General features: G+C 34.3%; 1 protein-coding gene across 1 annotated transcript in view; it reads left to right on the top strand.

The window, feature by feature from the left end:
- ftz-f1 (ftz transcription factor 1) overlaps positions 1-13,895 on the top strand; it is a 160,799-nt gene that overhangs the window by 144,709 nt on the left and 2,195 nt on the right. Inside the window, exon 4 of the mRNA XM_090396394.1 lies at positions 7,835-7,935. Within this exon, the coding sequence (XP_090252520.1) occupies positions 7,835-7,935 (101 nt within the window). The remainder of the gene's footprint in view (positions 1-7,834; positions 7,936-13,895) is intronic.

Genomic DNA, 13,895 nt, shown 5'->3' with positions numbered 1-13,895 from the left:
CCTTTCCAACCCTTAGATTAGAAAGCCTCGATCAGAACTGACATTGTTGTCGGTACTGACTGAACTAGGGGCTCTTCAACGATAGCATAATTTATTGCATGCATTTTGATGCATTGCTTTTAACTGACTGAAAAAAAAAGGGAAAGAAATATCGATCCATCGACAGAAGAATAGTCATTGAAATAAATAAATCAGGTTTGGATTTATATTTCAGGTATTTAGTGTGAGGAAGCAGTTCATATTCTGCAACCAAATAAGTAAGCACTTCCAGGATTAATTCAAGATATGAGAAACGAAAAGAAAAAAAAAATCACTGTGTTTTGCCACGTTAAGAATTTTGGGAAAATTTAAAACCATAATGGCATCTAAATATATGAGTTTTTTTTTATGAAGATCTATAAGAATTAAATGAAATAGGAGAAATAATGACAATAAATCTATGTTCTGATGACGTTAAACTGTTCGGTAATGAATCCCATTTCTAGGTAAATTGGCATTGTTGGATGGTACACATTTCGGTGGGTACCACAATGCTGTTATTGTAGTTGAAATGCCAGTGGAAGAGTCAATAAAAATATCCATCACTTTCAGAAAAGCATAAACAGTGGACAAACTTAAACAACTTCCTCATCATATCGTCTATAAATTAATGGGTAAGTATGATTAAAGCATTCATTTAAATCTGTTTCATAACACCATTGAAATGTACTTAAATAAATCATTCGATAAAGTCGAATACCGATTCTGGCTTTAGAAAGCGATCCGTCGTCTCCCTCTTCCCCCATAAAATTCTATTAGTTCTAGAGAATTAATAGTTTATAGAACTTCTTAATAATTCATTGTAAAGAAGACTTAGGTTGTGCATTTACTGCTAGTATTCTTATCTATCACTTTGGGGATCAAAAGTTCATTCCTATTACTTATTTCATGGGATGAAAATCTTTCATCCCATGAAATAAGTAGCAAGGAAAATATAGCAGAGTTGCGAATAACTGACATGTATGGGACTATAGGATGATGTAGTATAATAGAACATGCCATGTCAATTAACTGCAGAAAACGGGAGCAGGGGAACGTATGCTATGTACAATCCAAATATGTATCCATTCCAGGGTTTTATTACTAATTTCATTAAAAGCAGAATGCATCTTTTTAGGTTTTTGTTCATTTCAATCCGTCTTTTCAAGTTTTCTTATTCTTTCAGTGGTCTTTTAGTAGCACACTTCCAGTTTTCTAGGTTTCGAATTATTCTATATTTTTTGTATTCCGTTAACATGTTTTTGCTATTCCTTTTTCCTGTTTGCTATTCATTCATTTATAAATTTTAAAATAAATTTTTAAATACTCAGAATATTTAAAAAAAGTTAGAGTATTTAAAATTCATCACTTGTGTTAATTTTGTTAATTTTTAACTTACACCTAATTGGTTGCCTAATAATCACAGTTTTACTTGTACCTTTTTATTTATTGATTAGTTCACATTTACATTTTCGGCAATCTATAGGAAACGAAATACTTCTTTCTGCAAATTGTACAGTCTGCTACCTGTATTATCAATTTTATTAAATTTAACTTCTTTTCTTTTAGGTCTGTTATTTCATCCATTAAAATGGTGAACAGTAGTGGACTTAACGAATCATCCTATCTGATTTCCTTCTTCATTTCGATTTCTTTTGTTTCATCATTGTAGCTTACTGCATGTTTATAATTTGTATAAGTATACTTGATAAGTTTACAGTCGGTATTTATATTTTCATTTTCACTATTACATTTAGAATATCTTCTAATTTTAAACTGTCAGATAATATCGGTAAATCGATATAAAAGCAAAATACGTGCATATCAAATAATAATACACTATGAATGAAAGAAAGTTAGTTAGTTAGAATGATGATAGTAAAGCTCAAGGGTCTATTTTTGAAAACTCACTAGTAAAAATTGAAGGTTGGTTAATTGCTACTCTACTGTATTGTGACTTACAATTTTATTGTTTCTTATCTTTTATGATTAATTCCATGTAATAAAATGTCATTTTATATTAATGTTAATCAATATTACTATGAAAAATAACAAATTAAAGTAATTTCAGATTTATGTTTGGGACTTGAGGGTCTTATGGTGAGTGGATCTCTTTTTTTCACTTCGTAGTAACTTAACAGTAACTTTTCCACATACCATATAGAATAATGCATGATAGTTTTGTATTGTATAATTGGAATTGATATATATATTTAGTTTTATTATTTTTTTTTCCAGAACGGCTGTTCTAAACATTATTTTGAACTGTTTCTGTTCGAAAGGTTGTTCTTATTTGTCCCAGTATCTATTGGAATGTTGAAACACAATAAGACCAACAGTAACGAGTTGGTTTTCCTAAAAATTTTAATGAAGGACATGGAAAAAAAATTAAGGAAAATTTGTAGTATTTGGTTCCTAATATTAGAGGATGACACCGTTCAGAATGTACAAATGAAACTGCAAAGTAATTCCGCATTTCAGAAAATTGCCTTTGGGTATCAACTGCCCTTGACAAACTATAGAAAAATAATTTTTCCGCACTACAGCAGAAAGCTCCTATATTGTACATAGCATTTCAAACTTTATTTTCACATCCACAGCATTAAATTCTGATATTCCTTATTCAGTTAGTTATAAATAATGAGATTATCTGAAAATCCGTTTTCTTTGTAAATAACCATTCTGCACAAGTCTTAGATTCTTTACCTCGAACATTTTGAGATTTATATAATTATTCAGATTTTATGTGAAGAACTATTTAATTATCAGCAAATGCTCTACTGAACTGTCTATGCCTTAAAACCTTGTGACAGCACTAATAAATTGTGCGTAACAAGTGTCTTTTTTCCATATAGGAAATATAATGATGCGTATTATTTGTTTGCTGTCGATTGTTTAACCTAGCGGTCATAAATTAACCACGTATTGATTTTAATGACTAATTCGATCTAAGCTTATTCACATAGTAACCAGTAAATTAATTATTTCTAATTTGAATTCATCCCGACCATTTTAAAGCACTTGATTTGTTTCATTTGTTTGCAGATTGTTTTTGTTTAATCCTAGAGATGAAAAGTAAAACTCAATTATGTTAGCTACTGTTTGTCAGTGAAGCTTTCATTTAAACCAACGTTTATTCGTTAAGTGTTTGTAGTGTGGAGTGGGAGAATGATCAAGAATTCCGTCTTCGGGTTCCTCTTTTGGAAAACAAGCTATCCCAAAATGTTTCAATATTTTATTATTGTTGTTAAACTGTTGCGTTCTTAAGATAATGTCAAACTCAACTAGTAAGTAGAACATCGTAGTTATTGCAGAATATGCATACACGCCTTTTCTGTGCTGCTCGCCAGATATTTTTAATGCCTTCCTTTCTCTTAGAAATAGTTTATTATACTCATTTTCCTATTGCTTAATCATTTACTTAAATTTCAAAAAAAAAGAAAGAACTTCTTATAAATTATTTCTATATGTTTTGTGAGGAATCGAAGAATATTCTAACAAAATGCATTCTTGCCTGTATTACTGGAAATTCTCACCTCTGTCTGGTTTTTGAATCTTCTTTTCTCTATAGTAATACGTTTTAATAACTTCTTTTTGTTGTTGTTGTTGTTGATTGCTGCTAGCCATTAGAAAACTTCGATTACCTATTTTCTACCAGTGATCCTGTTTCAGAGATATTTCTTTTTGAATAAAATAACAAAATTTAGATTATTTTTAATGCATTTTTCATATATTATAACATTCCACATTTTATTTCAAAGATAATGTTCTCCAAGTTTTGAAACAGCTCTTTAGTATAAAAATGTAAAAAAAAAAAAAATTAGGTCACATTATGCTAACTATCTCATGAATTTCTTACCAGAGTGTGCAATTCATACACTAAGTGGGTAACGAGCCACTAATTATAACTCATATGTAAAACACTGTCATACATCTTTCCACAAAGAGACGTTTATCTCAGTTAACAAATATCTCGGTTACAAAGATTATCTCAGTAACATTGAAGAAGACTACTTATTAGAATTAATAGATAGACATGTATATGATGAAGGAAGTTATTTTTTACTTAACATTTAACAGTAATTTTATTTTATTGGAAGGCGAGGATATTCTTTTCTTTTCCGCAGTCTGAGGACAACATTCGTTAAGATAATGCCAAGGAAACCCTATCTACTAAAAGATTTACAATTTGTGTCAACTAGCCAGCCGCTCTAGATTCATTCGATTAGCAAAGTGAATTGGTTTGATGCCAGAGAATACTTGGAAGTACTTCAGGAAACAATGATTGTAACTAAGTCACCAGCCTCCTGAACTATGGCAAGAAAGGGAGACAGATCTGTCCTCCAGAAAACAGGACTATCCATCCCCCTTTTCCCATTAGTCAACTGGGACCACCATTAAACCACACTGATTCGCTCGGAATGTAGTTCATAGATTCATTGTCTAGACAGAACCTGAAGACATCATGTATAGTATGCCGAGTTTTACAAAAAAAAAAAAAAAGTAAATCGCAGTGCGACAAAGTGCCATCAAGTAAAATATACGAACAAGAAGAAGATGTGAGTCGACTTTATTTGAAACAAGGCTATAATTCACTTTTATGTTCGTTGTAGTTTTGGTGGTCTTAAAAATATTTGACATGTGGTGATAAAATTTACAACAAAAGTGTCATTAAACATTCTTTTTTAATAAAAATGACATAAATCATTAAAATTAAGTTTTATTACAATGTTAAAAATCTTTGCCGACTCATTATTGCTTAAAATTTGGTCGGACTTTAAGATTATGAAAAGCAGACCAAATATTTTTTTCCCCTGTAAGCTTAAAAGAAAAGCCGTCATCTATTATGTACGTTTTTGCTTTAGCATTAATATGGTACCCACCAATATGAATAATCTTCTGGTGCACCTAATTCTTTCTAATGTCGCAGTTCTCCATTAACTTTTCTTCTTACAATATTTGGTCAATGCGTATGTTTTGGTAATTACTGAAATCACCGTAATTCTAGCGCTGTGTACCCAAACTGCTGTCCTGCAATGCTTTCTTGCACTGTATACACACATTCGTGAGGAAGAAGATATTTAACTTTTCGTTGGAAAGACCCGAGTTCGAATTTCGTCAAGGACGAGAAGAACCTTTATATGGGCTTCTCAACTGATGGTGAATTAGTCCGTCTCATACGACAGTGGCAAAATTTTTCTTCCTGAATATCGATTTGATTTTTTTTTTTTTCTACCGGTAGAGAACACACGCAGTTATCTGCATGATATACTGGCTTCGTGGTTTAGATCATCGTGCTCAGTTTTATCTCAAAATAAAAATAATAATAAATAAATAAAAATTACGGTAGTGTGGTTGAGATTAATCAATCTAAACAGGACCAAGAAGAGACTGAACAACCAAAAATATCGCTAACAAAAAAAAAGGGAAAATAAAATCACAATACAAAAATGCACGTGATGTACTGCTGCATTAAAAAGTACTAAAATTTCTTGAATTCTTCGTGGCTGTTAACCGCGACGGTACTGGACATATATTTTGTATGCCTTATCATTGTTCACTCAATTTATTCAACTGAAACCTTAGAATTATTAAGTTAATCAAAAACAATTTATTTATTAATTAATTTATCGACCAAAAAATCATCTACCACAACGGAGAGTGCCGTAATTACAATTAAGTAATTTCTTAATTTATAGTTTTCGAAGGGCCAATGAACATGAAAGAAATCTAAGAAATTAGAAGTCAATCCAATGATGAGTTAAAACACCCAGTTAATATGAGTTGGTTTAGTATATCACTACACAAAGGATGTTCTGTTTTAGTCGATAGTATAACAGGTAGAGGGCAGAGTAACGCTTTTTCTCGATGTATCAAATTATCTTTGCATTAAAGAGCCACAAATGACGCCTGTAAATGTCCGGCCAACATCGCATTTTTGAAACGGGGTGTCGCGGCCTTGGTCATTCATCCTCATCTGCTGTTTTCGTTTCTGCGACACTGCTTTGAATGAGTAGACAGTTCTTCGTCTGTGAGAATGAATTCTGCGAGTGAAAACGAATAGTCAAAAACAGTTGTCCATTATCAGGTGTAATATGATTCCAACAGTCTGATACTTGGTATTCAGGATGCTGCATTTATTTTCTGTACGTATATGTTGTTATCCGTTAGTTACCCCGTGGAACCAGTGTCAATGTTGACTTTACATATGGTTGTGAATCATATAATATCAAAAATTAGCAATGGTGGCCAGAATTGTTTTAGTTAAGGAAGTGATGAAAATATTTCAACGCCTTTATGAAGAAAACTTTTTTTTTTTTAATCAGATATATAGATCTTCCGCAACTATTACATGTGCCATGTTAAACAAAGAATCCTCTGGTCTCCTTTATGTCAATTTTTCCAATATGGTAAACAAACTGGAGAATACCTCATGCTTAATATGGAACAGCATCTAATAGTTTAGAAGATTTGTGCAGCTGACTAAAGAAATCTTTATTTTATTTTTTAACGGTGGTGAAATATTTGACACTTCCTCAATTAAAACGATGCTGTCCTACTGTTTGCTAAGTTTTTGCCTTTTGATCTCGTGTGATTTATAGCCACGTAGAAAGTTGACAATAACATAGTGGTTCTAGCCAGGTATGACGCTAACGATGGACGAGCAAGACATTGACCCCGGACTCCAAATTAAAAAAAAAAAAAAAAAAAAAAAAGCCAATATTCACAAAATTTAATTTAAAACAGTGACAAAGTATTTTATCCCATACGCCATAAAATTTAGACTCGTACGTCCTATCCGGGACCTGCACATGAGTCTGCACATCGCAGAGACAAGCTTGCTCCAAAGAGTTAGAAAAATGGCCAATCAATCCCATTAGTGAACTAAATAACTATCTTTTAGGAGAAACGATTAATGCCACTGATTAGCAATCGCTCTGGTTCAGTGTCAGTTAAAGAAGGTAAAACTTGAAGTTTTATGTCGCCTGACCAGGTTATTCAATGAAAAGCATAAAATTATTCAAATATAATAATTTGCAGTACCTTCCCTCCCCAGTTTTGAGTTTTTGTAATATATGGATAAAGGATCTTAAAATCAGTTGCGTTTATTTAAAATAGTATGGGACAAGACCCGACGCGATTACGATGCGAATGTAAAATGTAAAAATATTCTTGAGAATTTAATATTATAACTAATATTTTCATAATTTTAAGTGCAATATATGAAATATACCAAAAATTAATATAATTATTAACTTTAACTTTACAAATTTAAAAATTTTTTTTTTAATTTTATGCCATAAATGAATATTAGCAAAGTACGGAGGGAAAAACTACTTTCCAAAATACATAACAATAACACTAAAATAAATATTCTAGTCTTCCCCAGACTATCAAAAATACAATAATTAAACATACTTTCATGATTGATTAGAAAAAAAACTTGGATAGGTATGAATGGATCTAAATATTGTCAGAAATACCCATCATACAGTTATGAGATACTCGATGACAAATAGTGTCCATATCCCTGTCGAATTTCTTTTTGTTAGTACTCATTTTATGAAGTGAACTTTCCCTCTTAGATATTAGTGCACATGAAATAATAGTAGTACTAATAATAATAAAATGCTTAAGTAGGTAATATCTTTGCCAGACACATGAGTTTTATTATTCTTTTTTTTTTTTACAATGATTGTTTCCAACATAAAATAAGGTGAACTTGAAATTTCATTCAAGTAAGAATTCGAACCCTTATACCATCATAACTTTATTTGCAGTATCAGAATGGTAATTATTACTTTTTTCCCCCCAGAGGTTCGTCCACTGTCCAACCTGCAACTAGTACATGAGGCGCACGAGCAGACTCAGCAAGCCCTGTTGGAATATACCATTAACTGTTATCCGCAAACAACAGTAAGTACGAAAAAAAGTGTTGTTATTACAGAATCCACTGGATTCGCTGTTCATACTATAAATTATTACTATTAAGGCTGGGAAAATGCATATTCGAATAGTTTTGCTATATCATTATTTTTACATTTTATTATTAATAAATAAACAAATTTATTATATATAATATATTAATGTCCGCGCAGTTAGCCTAGTGGCTGTGCGCTTCACAACCATATGCCTGGTGGAAGGAGTGTCCTAGGTTCGATGACGTGAGGAGCTGAAGGATCTTTCTCAGCCATAGCCAAGTTAACCGGTCTTGGGCGTGGACAGTAGGGTTTTTTCCCCAGTTTATTCTGGAGTTTTTCATCCCGCAAAGCAGGCAGACCGGCCTTGAGAACTCAACACTACGGACATAGGATACACCGGGACGTGGGGCGGGCCACCTTATCCTATGAACGGTTTGAGGTCCGATGATTAATAAACCCTCGACACCGCAAGGTAAAAGAGGGAAAGGAAGATGAAATAATATATTAATAAATTCTCAATAAAGAAATAGTTAATAAATAATTAATAGTAAGCCTAATAAACCAGGTTTTATTTTGCATATCTTGAGCTTAAGATTATGACTACTACTAGCATCGCTAAAAAGTTTGCATATCAGCGTTATTAATTAATCAGTTATTTAGACCATTGCTGTTTCATCATTCAGATAATGAGTGGTGTTTGACAATATACTTGGTAACTGGATAGACAACTCTTCTACAATCTTACAGCATTACTTTGAACTAAAATAAATAAATGTCAACATTCAAGCATAAGTTTACAAAAGGAGTGGAGCCTGTCTAATTCCGTGGTAAAGTCTAGAAGAAGGAGAAAAAAAGTCACACGTTCGATCCTTGTTGTTGACTAAACGAATTTTTGTTATTCTTTTTTTTTTTTTTTTTTTCGTTTGAAAACTCTTTTCTTACCTTGTAATTCATAAAATTCGACTGCAGTACTCGTGGTTTCAGAAAACAGTACTAGATATGATTAGAAACACGAGATGGAGACGGATAAATGCATACTCTCGTTCATCTTGAAGTCGGACAAATCGTCAGTAGAGGTGAACTGAGCTGTGGTAATGACCAAGGATGTAGAACGCTGCCTCTCGATTTCCGAAAGTTAAGTTAAAAGGAGTTTTGTCTATAACCTTTTTTTCGGAACGAAAAGGCGTTAGAGGATTTTTATTTTGAATTAATAGGATATTAAGATGTATTATAAAGATTTGGGGAATCTCTCTCTCTCTCTCTCTATGGGGGAGATGTAATTTTCGCTTCTTTTTTTTTAAAATAGAAGAATTTTCCTAATGAGTGTTCAAGGGAAAATTTATGTAATCATACTTGAGAAGAGGCTAAGAAAAATTATGGAAGAGAATAGTAAAGAACAAGCTAGGTTCAGGCCAAATAGAGCTTGTCAGGATAAGATTTTCACTTTAAGACAGTTGAGAAATCAAAGGAATAAAAAGCAGCAGCAATTATTTAGTGTTACTGAAACTTTATACAGAGCAATACATAGTCAATATTTTAGTTGCTATTCATCACCTATATTATTATTATTATTTATATGTAAGCACCTCTAGAGAGTCAGGGACTCATCAATGAAAGGTGTAATCCCTTGATATCTATCATATCTCTCCTTAGAAACATATACTGATGACCCACTAACAATAACCACATGAAAAGAACCTTGACACTCCATTTTTCCTGGCCACACCCTTACTCATCTTCCAGGGATGATCTAGAGGTTCTCCCCCCCCCCTGCATGAGTACACAATTTCCCATGTATCTATATTGTAAGAACCTCTTACTAACTTGTATGATTTTATTGTCATATCTCCTCTCAATCTATCTATCTATCTATCACTCACTCAAACTTTGAAGACTACACTCCTTCATTTTCAAAAATCAACAAGCCGGATATGATTTTGGCTAGCCAGTGCTGGACATTTTCTGCTGTTTCCTAATCTCCATGGAACCCAGGTAGCCATATCTCAGAACGAGAAATCCAAATGCGATCTTATCAAGGCCTTGTAAATGGGAAAATTACCTCCTTATCCATGTAAGTTAGTGTTTTTTCAACATTGCAGTTATGTGATGTGATGTCTTAACAACCTTGGCAATGACACCTCTAAACTTTAACTTACTGTCCACTATTACTCCCAAGTCTCTAGCTTTATCAACCCTGCAGAAAATTCCCATTAATATAATATAATACTGCCTGCAATATCTTCAACCCAAAATACATAACCTTCAACTTAGCAACATTCAAGAGGCGCTCATTAATCTTTACCCATAGAATCAGTCTGTTCAATTCTACAAGGATTCAATCTGAAATGTCTCTTATTACCCGACCAAACTTAGAATCGTCCGCATATTGAATGTTTCCCTTCCAGACCAATCCCAATGTCATTAATATACAAGTTAAACAGAAGTAATCCAAGCTCACTGGTCACCCTCATTCTCTTGTATTCAGTACCTCGGTACACCATTCTGATATCTGACGGAGAGCCATGTTCCAATTCATGTCACAAGCCTATTTTGCATACCCATCCCGCTGAGTTTGTATAACTATCTCCTGTGTGGAATTCTGTCAAATGCCTTGGCAGAATACAAAATAATCATAGTATATCCGTTTCCCCCTTATCCAACTCCATTATAATTGTAAAATGTGAATATATTCGTAAAACACGACCTACGCTTCACAAAACTATGCTTTCCTCTATAAAAGTTCAAAGATGGATGCGATTCCTCACAGCTTTTTTAATACTCAATAACTATTCCAGACTGGACTATAATTAGCTGCATAGTTCCAGCTATTCCTTTGATCAGGAATCGTGTTCGTATTGAGACTCAAGTTAAACAACCAGGTTAGGAGCATAGCCAATTCCCTAGTGAATTCTATGAATAGATGTGCTGATATCTCATCAAAGTCCACTGCAATGTTAGCATGAAGTTCTTGCAACACCTGTACCTCTTCCACCTCTGTCATTTCATCCAGATTCATCTTGGCTTAAACAAAACTGATGGGTCTGTCTGGTTCGCATAAACGAAAAGATTGCTTATTAACTCATCTATTTCCAGCGCATTCGACACTTTCCTTCCATCTGCATTTACCAACATTATCCTACCGTGGTCATTCTTCCTTTTACTCGCAGCACATCGAAAGAAATCCCTTGGCTTTCCTTTAACCTGTTCAGCTAGCTTGTTTTCATATTTCGACTTCACATCCTTATCATGGTTGTCACTCGCCTGGCATGCTCCTTGTACTGATCACACATTTCACACGATATAGGTTCCATAACATTTCTTTTTATCTAGCTCCATTTCACACCCCTCCGATTAATTCTCCTGACTCTGGGAATGCAGTCTGGTACAGCTTCTTTCAAACACCCTTTGACCACTTACAGAGCACTACTAATTCCTGTATAATGCAGATTGCCATACCATGGCACAGCTGCAAGTTACCTACATAGTTTATCATAATTACCTGCTTTATAGTTCACATACATCCTTTCTTAACAAATGCTCTTACATGCATTGTTCACTTTCCACTTGCAATTGGAGGCAAAATATTTACCTCTTTACGAGCAGATTCTCAGATATTATTACCAGATCTAATATTCTAGAATGAGTCCCTTCCATAACGTGCTAAGGAAGTTGTCCTTCAGTAAGTCTATCTCTTTTCTTGCATGCTTTTCCCTCTCTACCTGTATCTCCATCCATAATGATTAGCCCTTCCTGTATTCACAGGGTTAATTTCCCTATGCAGTTCTACGATCTCTATAGTTGATCCTGGTCTATAACAGCACTTAACAATGCATGCATTTTGTCTCGCAGACCTACTTTGCATCAAATGGCCTCAAAGGCTTTGTTTGTATTACTTACACTATCAGTCATTCTCAATCTTTACTTGACTACAATTCACTTATAATCATAAGTAGTACTCCACTTCTTTCTTTCTCTGCTTATATTCCCTGAATACAGTATACCCATCCCTGTAAGGATAACCTCATCTGTCAATTAGTCTCATTAATGCCAATAATTATTGGTTTATTTGCATTTACTAATGCTAAGAATTCCTAGCTTTTATTCTCGATGCTTCTAGCATTAGTGAATGTGCATGACAACCAGCCACCATTCTGATGAGAACTCAAACAAGCCCTAAAACCCGACCATTATCACCCATCTTAATAGATACACTTAAGCACTCATTAATCTCTCTTCCTGTCACACAGTTCTTCACATTTACATGAAATGAACCTTAACCCAACTAAGCATCCTTTGAGACCATCCCTGGAACCTGATCATGCATCTTACCACTAACCACCTTTTCATAATCCGACTTCACATCCTTATCATGGTTGTCACTCGCCTGGCCACACACCTATCGTGAGGGTACATACTCATAAATCCACTGTCTAGTTCTCGTTTCCCTGCATAAAAAACTCCCTGCTCCACCACAGCAATCCACACAGCTTCTCACTACTAGATGAGACGTAAACCATCTTCAGTAAACTCTCTCTTGTCTTCAAATTTATCCTGTAGATCAACATACACAAGATCGCTCTTCTTACACATCCTTAATATCGTGTGCCAATCATCCCCTTCTTCTCGGCTCCCTGCTATCATACCTGGGCAATATACTAACAACTTTACTCTTAGCACATTTATGCTTTAAAGCCACTAAAACATTATCAATTCCGTGCTCCCTCCCTCATTTACACTACCCCGCAAATCATTCTTTCAGCCAGGCCATCTGTACTGCTTCCTGTTTCATAGCTTCAGTGGCTCTACTAACTGTACCCACTCCTCAAACAAACCTTCAGCACATGTTCAGATTTTACATCTCCAAACAACACAGTTTCTTTTTTTTTCTTCCACTATCTTCAGCTTCTCATTTACAGGCAGTTCCTCTTCCAACAGCCATTCTCTCTCTCTCTCTCTCTCTCTCTCTCTCTCTCTCTCTCTCTCTCTCTCTCTCTCTCTCTCTCTCATAATTGTCCGAAACCATTCTGTACCCGCTTTATTTTACTCCTCATTTCCAGTAGAAGGAATATGAAATGTTGTATGATCGAATGGCGAAGTTGTAACCCTTACATCACAAACGGCGGATTCTTTCAAAAAACAAAAACAAAAAAACTTGAAGACAATGTCTGAGTTCGGTCTTCGAGTTTCCCCACTTGAGTAGAATCTAAGCAAAGGAAATGGCGATTTCAACCGTGAAGGTTGGATCTTGAAATGAAAATTTCCAGAAGGAATATCCCGCTCAGAAATTTGGAAACGTGAAGCTTCACATCTGATGTTCCAATTACCACCCTGATGTGAAGGAACAGCAAACGATGAAACAGGAGTTCCATCCAGTAATACTTGGACGCTCGGTTCGATGTCATGTATTATATTTTGAGCAGTTTGACTGGATGTGGCTAACTGAAGTAGAATAGAATGAGGAATTAATACTTGATTATCTCCAGACAACTCTGATTCCATGAGATGAAGCTGAGTCTCGACTAAACTAAGAGTAGTAAGAACTGGCAGCTGATTTATAACTGTAATTAACGTAGCACCTTGGCGCAAACTATTAGAAGATACAGACACACTATCTGTTGTAATTGCCTGTACCGTTAACGGAGGTTCTTCCATTTAAATTACTGCATCATTATCGCAAGGTTGAGATCCTTCTATCATCACTGAACTCTGTACAGATGGAAGTAATTTCTGTGTGGGTCTAACGTAGACACTTGAATGAGCAGTGGATAGTTAGATGCTGATAATAATCTGACACGCTTTCGCTTGTAATTGAATTCGCCTCTACACTAATATCCATAAGCACCCCCTAGTGCTTCTGGTTCATTAATTGTTCATGTCACCTTGTCTTTTATGTCTTTTCTGTTAGAATTACTAAGAAATCTTCCCCGAGATCTTTCTCTTTTTCTCTTGATTACA

The sequence above is a fragment of the Typopeltis vanoorti genome, chromosome 8 (assembly GCF_054136105.1).
Source record: "Typopeltis vanoorti isolate ZY-2024b chromosome 8, IOZ_Tvanoo_1.0, whole genome shotgun sequence".
Taxonomy (NCBI): Eukaryota; Metazoa; Arthropoda; class Arachnida; order Uropygi; family Thelyphonidae; genus Typopeltis; species Typopeltis vanoorti.
The sequence above is the reverse complement of the archived record's forward strand: the minus strand, read 5'-3'. Positions and strand labels throughout refer to the sequence as shown.